At 48.8% G+C, this 24092-nt stretch overlaps 1 protein-coding gene across 2 annotated transcripts in view; it reads right to left on the bottom strand.

Annotated features, from left to right (window-relative positions):
* DOT1L (DOT1 like histone lysine methyltransferase) overlaps positions 1-23638 on the bottom strand; it is a 61148-nt gene extending 37510 nt beyond the window's left edge. For both annotated transcript variants that reach the window (XM_081137448.1, XM_081137447.1), the window contains exons 1-4: positions 23326-23638; positions 9275-9318; positions 3263-3337; positions 68-131 (exon numbers count right to left, since the gene is read on the bottom strand). In XM_081137448.1, the coding sequence (XP_080993574.1) occupies positions 68-131; positions 3263-3337; positions 9275-9318; positions 23326-23406 (264 nt within the window). In that variant the 5' untranslated portion in view covers positions 23407-23638. The remainder of the gene's footprint in view (positions 1-67; positions 132-3262; positions 3338-9274; positions 9319-23325) is intronic.
* Between the last annotated feature and the right edge of the window lie 454 nt (positions 23639-24092).

Here is a 24092-nt window from a genome sequence, read left to right as displayed (position 1 = left end):
TGGGGTTGAGAACCACAGTTGGGGTCTAGATGAAGAGAAGGCCTGAGGGAAGGGCAAGGCCACCTACCAACTGGTGGATGCTGTCAATGGCCCGGTTGTACTTGTCACAGAGCCTCTGCATGCTTTCAAAGCTGAAAAAGGCAATAGGAAGGCACTGGTTACTGCCAAGCTCAGAACAGGACACCAGGAGGGGATGGCACGTGGACAGATGTCACAGGGTCAGGCAGAGATTGGCTCCCACCCAGAGGTCACGGGGCACTGAGAAGTACCCCACATGGGTAACAAGGCTGGGCCAAGAGTTTTGAGCTGAGGTAGTCATGGCTACAAGGCTGTATCTTGTGCTCACAGGCGAAACCCAAGGTCAACGGTGTGCCCAGCAGGCCTTAGGTCAGAAAAGGGGTCCACACAGCCATTCCTAGAGCCCCATGGGGAGTGGGACCCAGAGCAGGCCCTCACTCCCAACCCAGCCAGGTGGGCTTTCTTTCCTTGGCTGGATCTCACAGGCCTCCTGCCCTGGGCCCTGACTTGAATGGGTGCTGAGAGCACCTGCAGGCATAAAGGGCAACTGGTTCTGCTGGACCACACCCAACACCCTGACTAGACAAAAAGGAGGGCAGCACTTCCCTCCTTCACACTAGTATCACTTCTGTTTACTAAAACTTTTAAAAAGTTTCCAACACTTTCAAAAATATAAACAGCATGTGTTAGAAACCTAATGAGAAAGTTTGGGTGACTTTTTTAAGAAACTAAATTCTCCCAAACATGATCAATTTTATTTCCGGTGTTAATTTTCAATGAAATCCCCTAATCCAGGGTTCTCACCTGGGGTGGTCATACCCCCCGGGAATACTGGGTGATATCTGGGGACACCTGTGGTTGTCATAACTGGGGGTGCTCCTGTCACTGAGTAAGTGGGAGCCAGGGATGCTGCTCAGTACCCCACAGTGCCCAAGATGGCCCCACAGAAAGTGACCCAGCCCTGATGTTCACAGTGCCATAGTGGGAGAGACATGCAACAAGTTTCTGTGCTGTATGAAAGGAGCATCCCTGGGCTCTCTCTACACCTGGGAGATGCTCAGTGACACCAGCTGAGTAATGGGCTCCTCTGCACACAGGACACAGAACCACTACTCCCCACATGCATCTTAGATACCCATCCCACCCCTTGTTCTCAGCCCTAAATTTACCGAGTTTACAGGCACTTTCCTTCCTAACAGAAGTAACAAATTCAACTAAGACCAGTGCCCACATGACAAGTTCACAACTTCCTTGGATGGCAGATGCCATTGAAAAAGCTAGAGAGTTCAAGGGCAGGACAGAGCAGTCACCACCAAAGCCTGAAGAGTTCTCACAAAGGACAGTGACAGTGACCAGAAACATCAGAGCAGGCTGATGCAATGAGTCAGTAACCTAGGAGAGATGAGCTACAGCACATTCCAGAGAACTAACTGCACACACAGGATGGAAGTGACAAAGGGTATGAGGGGGTGAGCAGGCTCACAGTGGACAGAGGCCCTCCTGGCCTTCTGGCCCTGAGTCCACCTAGCAGATGGGAGGATGACTTAGCAGCAGATCCAGGGCTCTGGTTCAAACTTTCTGTGGCCACAAGGAGAAGCCACTGCACTATTCACTACTCCGCATTTTAGTTCCTGTGCTCCAACTTTCACATTACCCCTTCAACTCGACAACGGAGACCACTCACAGGAGACATTCTTCTGCAAGGATGAGTGGACACGAGAGCTCAGAGCACTTGGGCTATCCATGCACCCTAGCCCCAGATGGGAAGCCACCCCAACAGGCTAAGATCAGTCCCATGGGCTGGCCCTGCTCTCCCCTTGCTTAAGAGAGAAACGGTCCCATTGCTCGCCTGACCCCAAGATCACACCAGTCCCTTGAGGGATGCCATCAGACTGACCCCACTGCTCTCTGCCAACTCTGACATCCTTCCAGTCTTTTCTAAGCAAACTAAACATGAAGGGAAGAACATCAAACACCCACTGCGAGCATCCTGTAGCAAAAGTGCCTCTAAAACTTCAGCTGCTGTAGGTCCCACACACAGCAGATGCCCCCTTATAAAAGATGTGTTGCACCGACTACGTGGACTGACATGCAAGGACCAGCGCCCCTACATATCCTCACCCCAGGGGCAAGATGACTATGTCACAGGGTCCACAGCATGGCTGGTGCCCAGGGTGAGGAGAGTGCAGTTCCCTTTTATTTTATTTTTTCCAATCCTCACCCAAGGATATGTTTTCACTGATTTTAGAGAGGGGGGGAGCGAGAGAGAGAGACAGAGAGAAAGAGAAAGAGAGAAACATCAATTGATTGCCTCCCGTATGCACCCCGACTGGGGATCAAACCCACCACCTGGGTATGAGCCCCGACCAGGAACTGAACCCAACACCTTTCGGTGTACAGGATGACACTCCAAGCAACTGAGCCACACTGGCTAGGGCCTGTTCCCTTCTTTTTACAACGCCAGGTAACAATTATTAGATGGGGAGGAAGGCGAGAAGTGAGAGGACAGAATCAGGGTCAGCATTTCTCACGAACCAAGAAGGTCTCCAAACACAAAAGTGAGATCAAGTGAGGAATGCCTGAGTGCTGGGTCCTGTGTGGGAGCTCCTAGGCTTCTCTGGGCCATGTTCTTCGTCAAGAGTGAGCTATCTAAGCCCACAGACGGCACCAACCTCTGCTGGTGCCAATTTTGAGCCTGCCAAGAGCTAAAATGGACATGAGCCTAGAATGTCATCTTTCTTTCTCAAAGAAAAATAAAAAAATTCCAGGCAGACATTCCAGAGCTGGCCTCTCCCTTCTCCACCCACAGGACTCTCCTCTGAGATCAGGATGTGCCTGCAGGAAACTGCTGAATGAGGCCAAAGGGCTGGGCACAGTTACTAAGAGTTGGACCAGGACTGACCAGGGCCCAGGGTTCCAGAGGCCAGGCCACCAGCAGCTCCTGGGTAGAAAGGTTTGCTGCTGGAGTGGCCTGCTATGAAAACATCGACTACTAACTTGGGGTGATTTCACACAGACCAAATCCTGTTGCCACAATGTGGCATTCTCAATTATGTCCTCACTCTGACAGCCTCTTCCAATATCTGATAAAAATTTCCTACCAAAATAGCTCTACAGAGACTACAGCCAACTCTGAAAGGAAATTTCAGATCAGCCTGCACCATTGTAGAAGAACTAATTATAGGCTGTGTCCCCATCGTGTGTTCAGCCAGCAGAGAAGCAACTCAGAGAGAAGCCCACTTACCTTTTGGTGTCGTAGTCGATTAGGACATAATTCTCCATAGCGAGCTTGAGGTCTGGGATTTCTTCACAGACCCACCTGAAATCCAAAAGCAAAAACAACAATGAAGTTGATTATTCAGGCTCAACATTTCACTCTCAACTTTCTTAAACACAATGTTTACTCCCAAATATAAAAAGAAAACATCCTCATTACTCAACTCACATTGTGAAAGAAAAGGAAGACACTGCTTCAAAATAAATGCTGTCAAGTTAGGATGAGGCTGAGTTAAGCAAAAAAAAATAAAATAAAATAAATTTTTTTAATTGATTTCAGAGAGAGGAAGGGAGAGGGAGAAAGAGCTAGAAACTTCAATGATGGGATAGTCATTGATTGGCTGCTTCCTGCATGCCCCTACTGGGAATCAAGCCTGCAACCTGGGCATGTGCCCTCACAGGGAATCAAACCCGTAATCTCCTGGTTTATAAGTCGATGCCCAACCACTGAGCCACGCTAGCCAGACCGAATTATGCAAATTTTATGTAGCTTCAAGTTCAGACAATGTTGGCTTGGGAGCTACGTGGATTTACATGTTACAGAGTGAAAGAAATCAATCAGCTCAAACCAGACAGCTTGAAAAGCAATGTGTTGATCAGAAATGAAAGAGAACTATTATTGAAGAATTAACTAACCGAGGACAATAGGGCTTCTTCAATAGACACATTGCAAGAAAAAAGAAGATGAAGGGAGAACCTACAGATTAAAAGAGAAAAATATGTCAGCCAATCCCAAGATATAACCCTTACTGGATCCTGATACAATCTTTAAAAACAAAACATCACAAAAGAGGAGTCATCACTACAGATCATACAGAGAATAAAAGGCAAATCAGGAGTATGATGAAAAATGGTGTGCCAATAAACTCAACTAACTTAGAGGAAATGAACAAATTCCTTGAAAGACACAAATTACCAAACTGTCAATGAGAAGAAACAGAACATCTAAATAGCCCTATCCAATTAAAGAACCTGATTTCCTAATCAAACACTTTCCCACAGAGAAAACGCTAGGCCAGATGGCTTCACTGGTGAATCATATCAGATGTTTGAGAAGAAAGAGCACCAATTCTACCAAAATGTTTCCAGTTTTATGAGGCTTACATTAGCCTGATGCCAAAACCAGAGGAAGACAAAGCATTGTAAAGATATTACAAGAAGAAAATATACAGACCAGTATCCCTTGTCAACAGACACAAAAATCCTTCACAAATAATAGTCAAATGAATTCAGCAACACACCTTTATCAATGGAGGTTTATTCCAGGAATGAAGAGCTCTTTAACACTAAAATTAATCACTGCAATTCACCTCATTAATAGAATAAAGGAGAAAAAAATAGTACGGTCATCTCAACAGATGCAGAAAGTGCGCATGACAGAATTGAATCCCTACTCATGATGAAACTCGCAGGAAATTAGAAATGAGGAGAGCTATCCTCAGCCCGATAAAAGTCATGGGCTCAGATTTGAGGCTATTGTCTCTGGGCAAGAAACCATCCTCAGCTCCACTTTGCCTGCTGGCTCCGTTCTGGGCTCTGCAGGGGATGGCAGGTGGGGTGGGGGACGCAAGGAGACCTGAGAAGGAATAAGGAACAGCTCTCCCCCTGGGTCCCTGTGTCATCTAGCAAGACTTCCTCACCCTGAATGAAGTATTACTTCTCGTAACAGCGGCTGAATCCAGCTAGCAGTTTTCTTTATCATGCCCTCCACCCCGGGACCCCCCAAACACATGCACAGACCACACTCCTATCTCAGAAGTCTGGGTGCCCTCCCCTCAAGACCCATTACAAACTCATAGTCACCAGGGCCGGCTAGGCAGTCCACGTGTCACCTCCTGACTGCTCCCCAGACCCAAGGGTCCCTGAGACATTGTCTCTGGGCTACACTAGTGCTCTATCCTCCTTTGCTTACAGAACGAGCCTCTTTACTCCCAGTGAGCACCTTCTGACGGGGAATCCTCTAGTTAGCAGCACACGTGGTTTTGGGCAGGAGATCATAATCCTGCAGCTAACACCAAACTGGGTGCAAGACTCACACTCCCAGTAGGGTGGAGACAGGTGAGGAAGCCTGTGGGCCCCACTTCCCGTCAACACTGTACTAGATAGATAGAGGTCCTGGCCAGTGCCACATGGCAAGATAAACAAATGGACGGTCTTTACTGGAAAGGAAGAAGCAAAAATATCTCTATTCACAGACACATGATTCAGTGAGTAGTTCAGCCTACAGAATTTACAGAAAAGCTTCTCATACTCAAGACATGGATTCAGCATGGTCTCAGGACACATGGTCAACATGCAAAGATGAGCTATATTTATATATACCAGCAACAAAGAATTTAAAAAAAAGAGAAATTTTAAATGTCACTTAAAATAACATTAAAACATAAACACTTAGGCTCTGGCCAGTGTCGCTGCTAGTTGGAGAGTCATCCCATGCACCGGAAGGTCTTGGGTTCGATTCCAGGAAGGGCATATACCTGGGTTGCAGGTTCAATCCCAGGTTGGGGCACCTACGGGAGGCAACTGATTGATGTAGCTCTCTCACATCAATCTTTCTCTCTCTCTCCCTCTTCCTCCCTCTCTAAAAATAAAATCTATTAAGAAAATCCTTAAAAAAAACACATAAATACTTAGAAATCATTTTAATGAAAGATTTATAAGAGCTCTACTGAAAATACAAAAACATGCTGAGAAAAGTTAAAGGCAAGATAAACAAACAATGTTCATGGGATCCAAGGCTCAATATTGTTAAACCTCCTCCTCAAACTAGACTCCACCTCAAAGTAATCCCTATAAAAAGCCCAGCAGGCTTTTTTGGAGAAACAGACAAACTGATTCTAAAATTGACACAAGGCAGAGAACCTAGAACAGCCAAAATAATCTTTAAAAATAACAGCACTGTTGAAGGACTTACACTATCTTCTTTCGGGACTTACTATAAATCTGCAGTAACCAGGAGTATGTGGTACTGGACAGAGGTAAACAAATAGAGCAGTGACACTGAACACAAAATCCAGAGAGACAAACATATAAACACAAAATTTTGATAAAAGCACCAAGGCAGCTTAATGGGGAAAATAGAGTCTTTTCAACAAATGAGGCTGGAACACCAAGTGTAAGATAGAAAAAAATTGACTCTTCACCCCCATAATCATAAAAACCATTTGACATGAGCCAAGATTAATTCACAACTGATTTTAAACCTGAACGTAAAAGCTAAAACCACAGAGCTTCTTTAAGAAAATGAAAGGCGGTATCTTTGCAACTCGAGAGGCAAAGATTTCCTGGATGTGACCCAGACAACTAACCATCAAAGAATGAACTCAGTTAAAAGCTTCCACTCACTGAAGTGCCATTAAAACCACAGTCAGCTACACTACACCTCACCAGGCACTCACTGCCAGAATATGTCAAGAATTTTTACAACTTAGGGGAGACAAACAACTCAATAAACAGCAAAATAAAGCAGAGCTCCCTGGAGAAGTAGCTAATTCTAAGGATACAATGTGGGAAACTCAGGATGACTCTGGAGTATCCTGTGGTTCCAGAAAGTGAGGCTCTGCTCAGAATGGGTGAGGGCAAGTCACAGGAACACGGGACAAAATGGATGACCCCTCAGTGGGCAGCCAAAGTTGGAAACAATTCAAACACATCCATCTTGTGGTGGACAGGTGAACAGGATGAAGAAACTGTGGTCCCTCCTACAATGGCACACTGCTCAGTAATAAAAAGGAAAAGCTACCGGTACACACAACCAGAGAATCTCAAAACTGTGTGCTCAGTATGTGCTATATGATTCCATGTAGGTAAAATTTTAGAAAATGCAAACTAACCCATGGTGCCAGAAAGGAGATCAGGGTTGCCAGGGACAAGAGTGAAGGGGTAGATGGATTACAGGGGACATGAGGAACTGTTGGGGATAGAGATGTCTGTTGCTGTGACTGATCTGCATAGACATATGTATAGCCACCCCACTCAGACTGCACACTTCACACGTGTGCAGTTTATGTGCTTTAATTGTATCTCAGTTGCATTTTTAAAAGTAGTGATATGGGAAACAGCACCCTCAACTACCTCTGTATATGTTGAAGTCCTCCATTATAAAAAGTAAAAGGAGAGAAAAAAACCAAAATGAGGTAACTGCCTATCTCTGCCAATGAACAAAACTCATCAGTGTGGACAAAGAGGGAAGAAGGTCAAGTTGTTCTGAGACCCAGAACATGAGGCTCAGGCCTGGAGGTCAGCAGCCACTGCCAGCCCAGAAGAGTATCAGGCCAAATGGAGATTTCAAACAAAAGGCTGGCTCCACAGCTTCGAACTGGGCTGACACCCCACACTGCAGGACAGGAAGATACCCTACTTCAAAGAGGAAAACCCAGTGGAAAGGCCGGCCACCACAGAGTATCCTTGGGGAGTAGATGAGAACCAGGCTGCCTTCTCAGAGCCCTCCTTCTCTCAACTACAACACTCCCACCACCTAACCAGCAGCCTCTTAAAAATAAATAAATCAGCCCTTGCCAGTGTGGTCACCAGCTTGATTCCCAGTCAGGGCACATGCCTGGGTTGTGGGCTCAATGTCCAGTGGAGGGTGTGCAGGAGGCAGCAGATCAATGTTTCTCTTTCTCATCGACATTTTTCTCTCTCTCTCTCCTTTTCCTTTCCTCTCTCTCTAAAATCAGTAAAAACATATTTTAAATAAATAAACCAAAACCAAGCAACCAGTAACACTGCTCCACCGAGTGGTTTACAGATTACATTAGGAAAAAAAGTAGCCTGGCCGGGCGTGGCTCAGCGGTTGAGTGTGGACCTAGGATCCAGGCGATCGGGGTTCGATTGCCGGTCAGGGCACATGCCCGGGTTGTGGGCTCGATCAATGACTCTCTCATCATTGATGTCTCTTCTCATCATTGATGTCTCCATCTCTCTCTCTCCCTCCCTCTCCTTTCCTCTCTCTGAAATCGATAAAGATATATTAAAAAAAAAAAAATCCCAAATCTCAACAATGGTGCCAGATCAGGCCCACCCTACTAGATCCACACAAATCATTCCACTCAATCCTTGAAACAATCTTGCAAGGAGGCTCTGATCAGCCCCCAAAGCAAACCAAATCAGCGGGGGGAGCTGCAGGACCTGTTAGGTCACCATCTCCCAGGTGGCAGGGTGGAGACGCCCATTCTGACTCTTCCACAGTCAACACAGCCTGGCCCTGCCACGGGCCACTGCAGGCTCATGTGGATATCATGGTGCGTGGCCCAGGTAGTGGCTACATGACTAAGGACGTTAAGGAACAACACAGTGAGATGCGAGTAAATATATATGCGGGTTTACCGAGGGAACTGACAAAAGAACAGGGTTTCCAAGCATGGGATATTCAAAGCAGAAAGGAGCCACTGTCATCGTTCAAGTTTATTCCAGACCCTCAATCCAGCATGGGGAAAAGGCCCATTAGAGACAGAGTGGAGGGGGCCTCCCTTCTGGCTCCAGACCCTCAAGTTCCACATTGGGAGAAGGCCTGCTAGACACAGAGCGAAGAGCGCTTTCCTCTTGGTTCTGTCAAGGTCATCACTGACACACCCTGTGTTCTTCCCTGCACTCTCACAGACTGAGCTCTTGGAGGGCTGCTGAGGGTACAGAGGAAAAATCAGCTTACTAAGGGTCAGTAGCTGAATCAGCACCAAATCCAATAGGAAGGAGACAGAGATAGAAGAGAGAGTAAAACAAGGGGAAAAGGGAGGGGGAGTTCCCTTGTCCATCACCTTCCATGGGAAGCCAAAGCTCATAGAGGCACCAGGACCTGTCCAGGCGACACCCAGACAATCTGGACTCCTCTGACCAAGCTCTGATACCCACTTCTCAAGTCTTCTCAAGATGCTGACAGGGAGCACAAGAGAGACTGGGCTGGGGGAAGGTGGGTGCGCTAGAAAGACAGGAACAGGCCCTGGTCCCGAGCTAGACCCACCCCTGCAGGTGCCACACTCACCGGATGGTCTCGATGATTTCATGAGCAGCATCATGGTGTTTGTCCTGAAAGATAAAATGACAGGGTTTAGAGCTGAGTGAGCAGTCCCTCTACACTCCACTGATGGCTGCTTGGCCATCTCAGGGCCCAGGGACTACATATGGGGGCACTGCAGCCCCTGGGCTTTCCCATCTCTGCATTTCCATACCCACTAAGCTCCCAAGCCCCTCACCCAGGCAGGACCTCCCAGAGAGCCCTGCTGAGGCACTAGCGTGCTGTCCTGGGACGCCTGCCCACTTGGGACATGCTGGCCTAGGGGAGGGCCTGTTCCTGGAGTGCTCTCTCCCCAGCAGGCAGTGGGGAAGGGGAGGGATGAAGTTTATGCCCCTGACCCTCCTGTCCCCAACCTGCCAGTGCCCACTGGCACTTCTCCCAGGCACTCCCACTGCCTGTATGCTACAGGCCTGGCTTTGAGTTACTGAACCTCCTGGATCTCCATTTCCCCATCTGTAAAATGGGAAATGCAAATAATAACCACCATGAGAACACATGTGGCCATTCTCCCACCTGGACGAAGACACCTCCCACTTCTACTGCTGGCCAGGACTGTGCCCACTGTGTTGGGGTTCATCATGTATTCTTCCTCAAAAGGAAGCTCAGGGACCACTCCAGGCCTTTCACTAGGGTGTGGACAGCAAGCTAACCCAAAACCTCAAAGAAACTAGGATCAGGATGCACCGAGTGGTCCCCTCTGACTCTGTCCTTCTCTCACATAAGCACTACATTTTCCACATCATGGTGAGAATTAGTACGGTAGTGAGTGCAGGGGGTCAGCAAAGAGGATGGGCTCAGAGGGAGAGGCCTACCAACAGCCGCTCCATGACAGTAACAACGCCTCTTAGCCCAGGCCACCATTTCCACTGCTTTACAACAGGAGGACAGAAACCACGGGTAATGCTTCACATTCAATAACAAAATCAAAACAGCTCTTTACATACTTTTGAGTCTTAAGCCTTATTTTTTAAAATAATAGCTCTATTGAGATATAATTCAGATAGAACGGAGCTCACTTGTTTCAAGTACACAGTTCAGTGGTTCTTAGTACGTTCAGTGTTGTGCAACCACTGCACTAATTCCAGAATATTCCATCACCACAAAAGAGAGCCCCATCCCCATCAGCAGTCATTTCCCAGCCCCCTCCCAGCCCCTGACAATCACTAACCCACTTCCTGCCTCCGTGGATTTGCCTGTTCTGGACATTTCACATAAATGGGATCACATACTACGTGGCCTTTTGTGTAATGCCTTATTTTTTAAGGCACAGGAAAAACCATCCGTCTAGTGCTCAGAATAATGTCCTCCCATTTACTAAGAATCAAGCAACAACTACTACTTAAACTGGTATCACTTAAACAAGGCAGAGACAGGATAAGAATATATGTCTACACAGAAAGTCTTACATGAATGTTCACAGCAGCATGATTCACAATCGCCAAGAGTGCAATGCAGTTGGCAGTTATTACCAGGCCACGGCCTTCACTGCATTAACAGTATTGGCCCAAATATGCACACAGGCCTGCAAAGGCACAGGGGCCTGGAATTTGGTCTCTTCTGTGATGGGATGAACATGTGCTTTCTCAGCTTTAAAACCAAAATAAAGCGAGAAAGAAGCTGACTACTGCGCCCTCTAAGGTGTCAGAGTGATCCTTAGGGCCAGGCCAGTTTCTACCCACAGTCCTGAGAAGTGTAACTTTGGAAGCCCTGGTCACTATCAATGATTCAGAAGTTCTCATGACGCCCTGGCCATGGCCTCTAGTTACTTCTCCACAGACCTTCAGAGTAGAGGGATGTCAGGCCCCAACCAGGAAAGGTCAGACTGGGAACAGTCCCAAGGAACCCTGCATTGCTAGTCCAGTCCTCATCTTGTTATGCAGGAACACCCCCTCACACTCCCTTTTCCATCACAGGAACCCTTGACCCCGATTGATGGCCCAGCCGTTGTCTCATTATGCAAGGACACCTCCTCATATTCCCTCCTGCATTTCATTGACAGCCCAGTCCTCTCCTCATTACACAGGGACACCCCCACGTTGCCTCCTTCACTGCCCGTGTTCCCAGCCCAGCGTGGCCCATGACAAGAAGTCCTATTTGCTGCATTAGAGACTGACCCCACACTCTTCTCACTACTTGTACCAAAGCACCCAAAAGAAGCAGCTGAGAGAGGTCCTTCCAATAAAAATCTGTCTAGTGAAATGCTGGCAGCTGGGAAAGCTGAGTGGTGGGTACCCGGGGTTCACTAGGTCCCCCACTTTGAGGATCACATGAAAAGGTCCACAGTAAGTGCAACTGTTCCATCTTAAACTGCATACTGCATAGGAGGCAGTCATCATGCCCCGAGATAACACCAAACTGTCCCTTATGGTGCCACTCACCTCCCCAACTCAGGCGGCAGGCCTGTAGCTTATTCTTCCAGACGCTTACGCTCACGTGCTCAGGGATTATGTGGAGGGGGCCATTCACAGAGGGAGGGCGGGTGGGTGTGGGGAACCCAGCTGTCACTTTCAGCAGGTGCCGACTTCCTCCTTAACCAGGAGGACAAATTTGAGAACAGCACCCACGACAAGAACTCACAGGTGGGGATATGGCTCCAGCTCTGCCACCAGCTTGTCCCCTCAACTCCCTCTGAGAAGTTTGAATAGGAGGGTCTCTCAGATCCCCCTGCAAGGGCATGAGCCCACCATTCTAAGCATTTATATCCCGTTCATCCCAAGTCCACATGACTTCTGGAGTCTGTGTGCCCAGAGTATACAAGACAAGAGGCAGAAACAAGAGATCAACAAAGGGGCGTGTACACTAGGGGCCCACAGTGGGCACTATAGACACACTGCTGCATTGGACCCATTGCCAAGTTCACTCTCCTCATTCCCGTTGGCAACAGGAAAATGATACTCGGGAAGTGCCCCAGGTTCTGCAGGATCACTTACAGATAGAGAGTAGGAACCCAGGGTCCTCACATGGTGACCAGCATCAAAATCTTGTGCAGAAGTAAACACAGTACTAGACCCCTCCCACAACCACATCAAAATTACAACTAAAATACAGAACAACCATCATTCAGAAACCTGAAATCTAGCTGAACAGAAGTCCTACAACTAGGGAATTAAAGAAGAAGCACTTTGATACTGGTAGGAGAGGCAGAGATGAGGGGTGGAATCTCAAAACCAACTGGTCCCACACCCACATGCGGCGATTTAAAATTGGGAGGGATATCTTGGCTGTGGGGGTTTCCCTGGGGAGTGATGGGTCACAGCCCCACACCAGGCGCCCCAGCCCAGGGTTCCAGTACCAGAAAGAGAAGTCCCCACAACTTCTGGCTGTAAAAACCATCAGGGATTGTGGCTGAGTTACACAGAGGCTGCTGGAGTCCCAGGCAATTCCCCTTAAAGGGCCCGTGCGTGGACTCACTCCCTCTGAGCTCCAGCACTGGGGCGGCAGCTTGAAACGAAATTAAGACATTTAGGGAAGAGCTAACTTGTCTATAATCAGGGCGAGAGATGGAAGGGCAGCTTTCTCCCAGACAGAAGTGCTGGCAGAGGTCAGTGTTCCTTTGCTGAGCCCTCTCTGCCAGAGAGCTGAGAGGTAGGCTCCATATCTGAATCTCCATCAACCTGGCTCACACTTTTTGCCACACACTGGTGATTCCCTGAGACCCCGCCCCTCTCTACTTGCAGGCTCATCCAAGCTATTTCCATACAACTGGCCTCTCTTGCCTCATGCTTCGGACTTTCCTAAAATTTCTCAAACAAGAAGCAGCTGGCATTAGTGTGCCCATCTCTCTCAATAAGTGGCCCCACGGCTGGCCTAGTGGCAGCCTGCCATGGTTTACAGCTTGGTCTCTCCTGGGCACCTCCAAGATCAACACAAGTAGCAGCCATCTCTAGACTGCTTTGTAGCTCATGCTGTGTGGCCCCGGGCAGGGCACAGGCAGAGGCTGACTTTGCACCTCTTAGAAGGCCCCAGAGTCAGTGCACCTGGTGGTCATCTTTGCCATGCCAGATTACAACCCTACCACCTCCACGAGTGACACACTCAAAGGGCAGACTCGGTGAGCACCAAAGCCCGACTGACGCAAGTCCTCCTCTACAGGGTTGGCTCCAGCACAGCAGCTCATCCACGGTAGTCACAGCCTATCTTCACAACAGATTGGCCTGGGGTCAATCCCTCCCAGTAACGCCGACATCAATCAAGGCTCAACTACAATAGGACAGTGCACGCAGCTCATACAGGGGTGCACCTGGAATGCTCAGCTCAGGTGACTGGGAAGGCTGAGCCACTGGGCCCTACAGGACACCTACTACACAAGGCAACTCTACCAAGTCCTGGAGACATAGCAGATCTATCTAATACATAGAAACAAACACAGGGAAGCAGCCAAAATGTGGAGACAAAGAAACACGTCACAAATGAAAAAACGAGAAAGCTCCAGAAAAAGAACTAAATAAAATGGAAGCAAAAGGACTAGCAGATACAGAGTTCAAAACAATGGTTACAAGGATGCTCAAGAAACTTAATGATAACTTCAAGAAACTCAGTGAGAATTTCAACAATATAAAAAAAGACCAGTCAGATATAAAGGATACACTAAGTGAAATAAAGAATAATTTAAAGCCCTAGATGGTTTTGCTCAGTGGTTAGAGCATCAGCCTGCGGACTGAAGGGTCCCAGGTTCAATTCCGGCCAAGGGCACATACCTCGGTTGCAGGCTCAATTCCTGGCCCCAGTTGGGGCGCATGAAGGAAACAATCAATTGATGTGTCTCTCTCACATTGTTGTTTCTCTCTCTCTCCCCCTTCCACTCTTTCTGAAAAGTAATGGAAAAAATATCCTCGGGTAAGGATTTAAAAATAATAACTTACAGGGGATCAACAGTAGAGGATGCCGAGAATCAAATCAAGAATTTGGAATATAAGGAAGCAAATAATACCCAATCAGAACAGAAAAAAGAATCCAAAAAAATGAAGATAGTGTTAGGAGTTTCTGGTACAACTTCAAGTGTACCAACATTTGCATCATGGGAGTGAGTGGCATAAGAAGAAAAGAGGGAGCAAGAAATTGAAAACCTATTTGAAAAAATAATGACAGAAAACTTCCCCTACCTGGGGAAAGAAACAGACATACAAGTCCAGGAAGCACAGAGAGTCCCAAACAAGATGAACCCAAAAAGGCCCATACCACGATATATCATAATTAAAACGCCAAAGGTTAAAGACAAAGAGAAAATCTTAAAAGCAGCAAGAGAGAAGCAGTTAGTTACCTACAAGGGAGCACCCATATGACTGTCAGTTGATTTCTCAACAGAAACTTTTGCAGGCCAGAAGGGAGTGGCAAGAAATATTCAAAGTGATGAAAAGCAAGGACCTACAACCAAGATTACTCTACCCAGCAAAGCTATCATTTAGAATTGAAGGTCAGATAAAGAGCTTCCCAGATAAGGAAAAGCTAAAGTTCATCACCACCAAACTAGCGTTACATGAAATGTTAAAGGGTCTTCTTTAAGAAGAAGGAAAAAAAAGATCCAGAATATGAACACTGAAATAGCAATAAATACATATCTATCAACAACTAAATCTAAAAATCAAAATAAACCAACAAGCAGAACAGAAACAGACTCATGGATACAAATAACATTTTGACGGCTGCCAGATGGGAGGCGGGTTGGGAAGATGGGTGAAAAAGGTGAAGGCATTTAGAAGTACAAATTAGGCATAACGTATGGACACAGACAATAGACAGGTGAAGGCCTGGGATGGGGTAGGAGATGGGTGGAAGGGGGCAAAGGAGGAAAAATGGGGCACATCTGTAATACTCTCAACATTAAATTTTTAAATACTGTGCAGGACTCATGAGTGAGATGCCTGTGCCCCCCCCCCCAAGTGTCAGATTTAATAGGCCTGGAGGTCCAGAAATCACACTCCTAACAAGTTCCTAGGGAACCCCCTTTGATGGAGGAAAAGCTTATACTGGAAGGTGGGAAAAGCGTTCTCCTTTCTCTCCCTAGGGAAGTGAAGATAACTGATTGAAAATACCCCCAAGACAATCAGGCGGACTACCCTAGCAGGAGAGATGTTAAAGGAGGGGTGAAAGCACAGTGTCCTGCAGTGAGGGCACCCACTTCCTGCTCTCTCTGGGTGCTGCCTTCTTTTCCGGTGGCTCCACACGACACTGGTGCCCTGGGGTAGGGGTGCCAGGTCGCTTCCATCACACATGGTCCCTGAAGCCAAAGCAAGTTAAACAAAGTGGTTCCTGGTGAAGATCACGTACTTGGACTCAGGATAGGCCATTGCTGGCTGGCCCATGAGCAGCCGCTGCATAGGAGGCCAACTCATGGGTGCTACGTGGACACAATGGGACCAGCTGGGGCAAGCATCAGGGTAGACCAATGCTATGAACAGACATGAAGAATATGATGTGTGAAGAAAATTTTAAAACATGGAGAACAAAGGGGACAGATGAGATGTTAGAGGGCTGAAAGCACATGCAGGAGAGGTCTCTGGCTGTTTTTTGTTTTGTTTTTTAATTTATTGATTTGAGAGAGAGAGAGGAAGGGAGAGAGAGAAAGAGTGATTTGTTGTTGCACTTATTTATGCATTCATTGGCTGATTCTTCTATGTGCCCCGACCGGAATCAAACCTACAACCTTGGCATCTCTAGGTGTTTTTTAAATATGTCTTTATTGATTTCAGAGAGAGGAAGGGAGAGGGAGAGAGAGAGATAGAAACATCACTGATGGCCTGGCCGGGCGTGGCTCAGCGGTTAAGCATCGACCTAGGATCCAGAAGATCAGGGTTCGATTCCCGGTCAGGGCACATGCCCGGGTTGTGGGCTGCAGCCGATCAATGACTCTCTCATCATTGATGTTTCTCTCTCTCTCTCTCCCTCTCCTTTCCTCTCTCTGAAATCAACAAAGATATATTAAAAAAACAACAACAAAAAAAAACATCACTGATGAAAGTCATTGATTGGTTGCCTCCTGCACACCCCCTACTGGGGATCAAGCCCTCAACCCGAGCACATGCCCTGACTGGGAATAGAACCGTGATCTCCTGGATCCTAGGTTGATGCTCAACCACTGAGCCATGCCAGCGGGACTCTCTGGGTGTTTTAATGGTAGGGTTTTGATGAGCAGAGATCTGGCTGGAGGAGTGAGATGGGATGAGGCGAGGGGGGGGGGGGGTGTACACGCCAAGCCCTGCAGGGGTCTGTCTCACACTGGCCCTTTTCTTCATCACTCCACTCCCCACTTCCGGGTGTGCAGGTACCCTCCGTGTTGGGCAGCAGGCTCACAGATTAGGCTAAGTGCATTAATTGGGCCTGAGGCCCTCTGCTGCTCAGGGGGGAGCAAAAGTAGTAAGTTTATAGTTTATTCTTTATATGGTCAATTCAAGAATTGATCATGATAGATAGCACTCTAACTAGTTCAAAATAAGGAGGACCCCAAAAACAGAGGCCACATGGCCCAACAAATTAAGAGCAAAAAACAACTGGCAAATGGCCGTAGCAGAGGAGGAACAGGCAGAGAGCAGGTACTGATGGGATGTAGGATGGGCAGTTAGAGGTCAGGTCTTTGGGATCAAAACCCAGGCTGCCATGGTGCCCAGGGCAAAGATGGTGGGTCAGATGGGCCAAGGGTGGCCAGATTTGCGGGGGGCAAGTCAAGAGGAAAATGCAGGTGCCTCATTCAAAAATGGTTAGCAAGTTCAAGGCAACAACTGCAGAGCGTTAACCAATCGAGACCCTTCTGCAGAGAGGTTTGCAGGTAGGACTGGAGTTTGAATCCAATAGTGCTGCTTCTAGAAATGGATCTGACAGGTCATACAGCCCCTGCACATAGTTCTCCCATATGTACACTGGACCCTGTGGGGATGCATTTGTTTGGAAAGCCCTCCTGTCTGTCCCAGTCCTGCTGCCAGACCTCTGCTCTCACATACCCACCCAGGGAGAGATCTGCCCCGTGGAGATGATCCCCAGGCTTACAGTGCTCACGCTCACAGAGCAATGAATACCAGGGCCCTGGGTCTACCATCTGGGACAGGGGGCAGCACAAGGAGAGAAGGGACAGTGAGGTAAGAGATCTCAATCGCTGTGAATGCATTCTCCAAAGCTGCAGAAAAAGTTCAGTTCACCCAATCACTGCTTTTGAGCTCACTAGTTTTAAAAACTATGCTTACATGGCCCCCAACACAGTGTCATGTTGCAAAAGGGGATAAAAAGGGGTAGCTGATGCTGCTCTTTGGGGGGAGGAAGGTGCTGAGTCAGCACTGTCACTGGGCTGGTCCAGCCATGACCTGCACTTCCTCCCACTGTCAGGGAATGTCTTCTGCTCAGACAAAAGACAGAGCTGAGAGAACGGCCAGCAGTGACTTACCAGGATGGAGGGCTCATCTCCTGCTGAGCCACACTGCCCCAGCAACCGATGCCCAATGCCAACTCTGACCTATACAAGCCAGGTGACAAACAAGGCTGGCTGGAGAACAGAGCTACATCTATACACACCCTGCCCACCAGCCCTGCAGTCCCCACATCCCCTAAATCCATGGGACAAGGAAGCTCCACCCAACACCATCCCAGCACCACTAATTTTCATGAACGCCCACCCTGTTGAGCAAGTGAGCAGCTAGGCCGCTGGACCTCATTCAGGTAGTGGCACCCACTGTGCAAACACAGTCTCACAGTCCTGCATGCTAAGCTCTGTGGTCAGGAGGAAGAAGCCCACATGAGGAAGAGAGATCTAGAGGCATGCCATCCCCATGGCAGTCACAGGTGACCCAGGGTTATGAGGCACTTGAAATGGGCTGGTCTTGGCCATGCTGTGCTCAAAGTACAAAACACACTAATTTCAAAGACTTAGAATACATACCAAAAAAAGTTGTTCTTAACTTTTTAATTACATGTTGAAATGATAGGATTTTGGTCATAGTTAAATAAAATATATTATGAAAACTTCTCTCACCTGCTTCTTTTGACATTTTTAATGTGGCTACAAGAAATGCTGAAATCGCACATATGGCAAATGTGCTAGTCCCACCAGGGGTCACCTCATGTACCTCATTCCACCTCTGTAATTGGTGGGAGCATTTTTAGGTTTGACCCTGAACACGAGGTCCATGGAGGGCCTGGGTCCTTGCAGAGCTGAGACCAGGCATGGAATGCCCTGTGCTCTGGGCAGGATTTTTCTCAGGTCAGGAAAGGTATAGAAAAGGGAGTTAGATCTCCACAGGAGGAGAAGTGCCACCTATAGCCCCAGGGGACAGAGCTTAGACCAAAAGTGGTTTAATAAGAAAACTTCAGTTACTCCAAAAATACCTATTTATCACCCCTTCATCTAGCTATCATATAAACTCCAAGATTAGTGTATTCCTTAAAGTCTTCTATAACTCTGAAAACTTAAAATGGGCTTCCCTTTTCTGTTCTTCATATGTTTGTATACAAAACATACACATTTATGAAACAGTTAAAAAAAACACAAAAAAACCTTCAGTTGCTTTAATAAAAACTAGCCCATCAGTAACAGTCCAAGGTGCCCAGCCTCTAAAGAAGCTCCTCTCCAAGTGCCCAGCAACCAGATAATGGAGGTTTTCACAGAGTGGTTGTCATGAAATGACACTGGTGGGACCGTGGGACACAATGAGCAAAATTTCATCCCCAGAATTTTCTTGCCCTCATCAGAGAAAATGTTTTATCACCACAGACCACTCCAGCCTGAAGCCAAGTATATGAGGGGAAGAGAGACAGCACAAGGACTGATGAGGCCTCTCTGACCAGGAGAACTGGTCCAGGCCCTGCCACCAAGTGGTGGGCACAGACTCCAGGATCTGAAAAGCCAAGCTATATTGTGCCCCCCAAAATTCCAAATATTTCTATCTCCAGCAAGTGGTCACTATTAGCACACCAGTTTATTTGGAGTCATCCCCACCCCCAGGATGAGGGCCAAATGAATGCCTCACCAGGGCCTCAAAAACCCACAACTTGGCCTGTCTTTGAAGGGGATATTACTCAGCCATGAAAAGGAGTGAAGCACCAACACTCGCTACGTGGATAAAACTGGAACATGATGCTCATTGAGAGAAGCCATATTCCATTTATGTGAAATGTCCAGAATAGGCAAGTCCAGAGATGGGAATGGGGTTAGAGGTTGCTGGGGGCTGGGGAGGCAGGTGGGAGTGGCTGCTGATAGAGACAGGGTTTCTGGAATTAGATGAATATAATTACATATTATTCTCTAGTTTTGTAAGACATCATTATTGAGGGAAACTGGGTAAAGAGAACATGGGATGTCTGTGTGTTATTTCTTATGGCCGCACAAGAATCCATGATTATCTCAAAACAAAAAGTTTAATTAAGAAAAAAAAGGACAGCCTAGCCGGTGTGCTCAGTGGTTGAGCATCAACCCATGCACCAAGAGGTCGCTGGTTCAATTCCTGGTGAGGGCATGTGTCCTGGTCAGGGCTTGATCCCTGGTACGGGGCGTGTAGGAGGCAGCCAATCGATGTTTCACTCTCAAATCAGTTTCTCTCATCCTCTCCCTCTCAAAAAATCAATAAAAATATTTTTTTAAAAAGAAAAGGATGGAGTTCCCAGAGGGAGACTGGGTGGGTGGGTGCCCTGTAGCTGCCTCCTCCTCTCTACTGAATGTCCAAAGTTTCCGGGGCCCCTCCAACTCCCTCCAACTCCCACCCATCAGGACCAGAGTTTGCAGTAGACATGTGGATTTTAGAGACCAGAGTATGAAAACTAACAGCTACATATAGAACACTAGACTTTTTTTGATCATCCCTTCCCTTTTTAAATCAGCTACTTCATCCACATGAAGCCATGGAAGGGTTAAACTGCCTTCTACCTGAATTGAGATTAGGCAGCACTCACACAGGCAGAGGTCAGATCAGAAAATATCTTCTGAGTCACAGGATGGCTGGCTCACTTGGCCTGCCCACTCAGCTATTACTCACTGCCAGCATTAAGGGCATGACTGCTCAGAGGGCACTCATCAGAAAGCTGTGGGCTCTGGGTAGGAAGCTGAGGGTGGAGATAGTCACCCTGAGGCTGTTCCCCCACCTACAGCCTTGCGAAGTCACCCAGGTAAAGGACCCCTGCATGTCTTCCTCTCTAAGATTCTTGTCCTGCCATCAGCAACCCAAGATGCCATTTACTCCCTTCTGAGTTGAGACCTAGTTTCCCGAACCAAAGAAAGGCCATCCTGCTTTAGAAATGATGCCACTGTGAACTGCAAGTGGGTATCAGAAACTCAGTCACTGAAGGAACAGAATGTGCCCAGCCTCCCCTTCATGTTTGCCAATTGCACAAAAGCCGGTTTCTGAGGCTGGACACTTCTGAGTGTGGCTCTTGTGGCTGTTTGCATTTCCTCCTACTGATGCCCCTCTTCAGAGAAGCCACCCACACCTCCTCCAGGGCAAGAGTGGCAACTCCTCCCGATGGAACCTCAGCTGACCCTATATACATGGGCACTATAACTCTGCTAACTTTTGTGTTTATGCGTCACCCACCTTCCTTCATATGTAAGTTTCTTGAGAATAAGAACATTGTCTACTGTCCTCTGTGGCCCCTGGGAATGCTACAAATTTTCAGGAGGTGCTAAGAAGGAATGAATCAGTGAACAAGTAAGCTCAGTCATTTCAAATGTGTGGTCACATGAGTAATCTGACCTTTCACGAGCTGAAGTTTCTGAAGTAGCCCATTTTCTTCATGTATTTATCATCGAGTCATCATAAAATATGAACTCTGTAAGTACTGCCCCCTCATTTGAAAAGCAAAATTCCTCAGTGGGGAAATGAAAGATTGAGAGACGTCACTGCAAAGTAAGGTTGTTGCAAGCCCTGGCAGCTAGCTGAGAATTTCACTGGGCTGGCCTGGCAGTGGGACAGCCACACCATAAAGGGACCTGCTGACATCAGGCAGCACACCAGGCCAGGTGGGCAGCACACCGCCATCCCCTGTCAAGTGAGGCCAGGGTCGGCAAGGGAAAGATGCTCTGTAGTTCAGAACTAACCACCACTAGAAAGCCAGGTTCTAACCCAGGAGGCCTTAGGGTTACAAATACCTATGGCCTTGCTCTACGGGAATAAAAGCAGGTGACAGAAACAACATGAGTGTCTCTGAGTAAATTTTCACCTTAGTATAAAAATGCCTGGAAGCTGGGTCACAGTGGTTTTAACTCTTCCCATGCTCAAAAATACCACTTTGTAAGGTGCACATATGTTGTTAATTATATACTCAGCACAGGCCCCCCCTAAGCATTTCCCAAATGAAACTCAAGTTCACATAAAAACCTGTCCGAGGATGTTCACAGCAGCTTTATTTGTAATCCCCCCAAACTGGAAATATCCCAAGTGTCCTGCCACCAGCAGCCTAATGGATCAATGGAAAACTGGGATACACAGCAAGAACAAGGAGTTACTTTTTATACCCACTACAACATGGATGAGTCTCAGGTATGTTTTGCTGAGCAGAAGCAGCCAGAATCCAAAGGCTCTAGACTGTTGAGTCCATTAACCTAACTTTCTGGAAAAGGCAAAACTATAGGGACAGATTGGAGGTCAGTGATTGCCAGAGGTGAGGACAGTTGGCAGCAAAGGGCAGCAGAAGGGACACTGAGTAATGACGATTGTTCTGCAGCCTTACTGCCATGAGTCTGTCAAAAACCCCTATAACTGTACCCTTAAAAAAAAAGTGAATTATACTACATGCCACTAAAGATAAATAATTAAATTTTAAATAATGCACTGGGCAGCCACAGGGACTGGTGTAACAGTTGGAGTTCTGAAGGTTCTCCCACTCTGTTTCCTGTCGCTTTGGACATCTCCAGCCTGGCCCACTGCTCAGGTCGCCCACACCATGCACACGGGAGTTGCCCAACCGGAAAAGCCAGAGTCGGGCTGGATGAGCAAAACTCCAAAGCGCCCATGCGCAAGGCAGCCTGGAAACCATGAAACCCTTCTGAGGACACCAGCTCCAGGGCAGTCCCTGGGTCCCAACCCGCCACGGGCACGACGTTTCCAAAAACTGACACACACTGAGGGCGTTCCAGGGGCGGGGCGCGCGGGCTTCCCCGCTGTGTCCCCTGGAGGCCCCGCCCCCGCCTCCCCCTTTCGCCCCCCAAGACTTGCGCGCGAAAGGGCGCCCCAAAGGCGCCCGCCGATGGCGCCTGCTGCGCTTTCCCTCCCAACGGCACACTGTCCGGCCGGAGCGTGGACGTAGGGACACCGACACACATCACGCTGCACTCAAGGGCAAGAGGCCGAGACGCCCACCCCGCGCCCTGCATTTCTAGAATCACCCAGGGGACAACTCTGTAAATTTCCGCTCGGCCTGTCATTTTCCAAGGGCACTTGAGATTGGGGACAGAAAGCTTCGTTTTCAAGGGTCCGGCCGGCTCACCCACTCAAGATTACTGGACAGACTGCCTCATTTCCAAGGGTCCGGCTAGCCCACCCACTCACGACTGGGGAGATAGAATGCCTCGTTTCCAATGGGCTGGCCAGCCCACCCACTTAAGATTACTGGACAGAATGCCTCATTCTGGTCCGGCTAGTCCTGCCACTCAAGATAAGGGGGGCAAACTGCCTAAAAAAGTAAAAAAATAAATAAAAAATTTAAAAAACTAGGGGGAGGGAGAAGGAAAAGATGCCCTCAAAAATAAAAATAAAGCTGAGCCAACTGACAGTTCAAAGAATAAACTACTAAAAAAACAAAAACACGAACGAAAGAAAGAAACCCTGAATGTCAGAACACGAAACACGGGAAGGCAAGTTCGCCGGCCGCCCGAGCCCGGGGTACCGGGGTCTTAGCCCCGCACAGGCAACGGCAACCGGGGCTCGGGAGTCTCTTGGAGGCGCGGGGTCCGGCCGTGGAGACCCTCGGCAGGCAGGAAGGGGGGTCCCCAAGAGGGTTTCTGAAATCGAGTCGTGCCGTTGCTCAGTGGGCCCCCAACGCGATCCGCGGAGGGCGGGGGTCCGGGGGGGAGGGGCGGAGGAAGGGGAGGAGAGAGCGGTACTCACGTAGACCGGCAGCGGCCACGGGTAGACGGCGGGCTCGGCCCCCACGGGCGACTTGAGCCTCAGCTCCAGCTTCTCCCCCATGTCGGCGCGCGCGGCCGCCGCACCATGCTAGTCGGGCGGTTGGGGGAGGGGCGGGTCGCCGCCGGCGGGGGCGGGGCCGGAGAGTACAGGTGGGCGGGAGGCTGAGGGGAGGGGGCCCGGCGTGGGCCTCGGCCGCCGCCGCCGCCGCGCTCCCGACCAGCCCCCGGCTCCCTCTTTGTGGTCACAGGACGGGGGCCTCCAGCGCCGCCGCCATCTTGGGCCGGCGTGAGGCGAACACAATGAGCCGGGAACCGGGCCGAACCACTCGCCACGCTCGCGCGGGGGTGCCCGGCGCGAGGCAGTGGCGCGCTCCCGCTGCCCCGCCCGCCGCGCCGCGCGCGCCTCCCCTCTCGTCCCTCCCCGTGGACTCTCCCGCATGAACGCACGCACGCGCGTCCTCCGCTGTCCTCGCCCGCCCCAATGATGCGGGTACCCTGGGGGACCCAGGGAGGCCTGAGGTGACAGGTTCGAGCCCCGCCCTTGAAAGACGGGGACACCCCCCCCCCACACACACACAAAATAAAGCCACAATTCTTTATTGCATGCGATGGTCGGAGTCCAGGCCTCCGCTCCAGCTCGAAGCATATAGAACTCCCTCAACAAGAATGCAGCTTATTGAGCATCTGCTAGGCCCAGACCCTGGGCACTCAGTGCTGGCAAGAGAGAAAGTCCCCTGCCCACACAGC

The sequence above is a fragment of the Miniopterus schreibersii genome (assembly GCF_964146895.1).
Source record: "Miniopterus schreibersii genome assembly, chromosome: 4".
NCBI classification, from domain to species: domain Eukaryota; kingdom Metazoa; phylum Chordata; class Mammalia; order Chiroptera; family Miniopteridae; genus Miniopterus; species Miniopterus schreibersii.
Note: the sequence above shows the minus strand (reverse complement) of the source record. Positions and strands in the feature narration are given on the sequence as shown.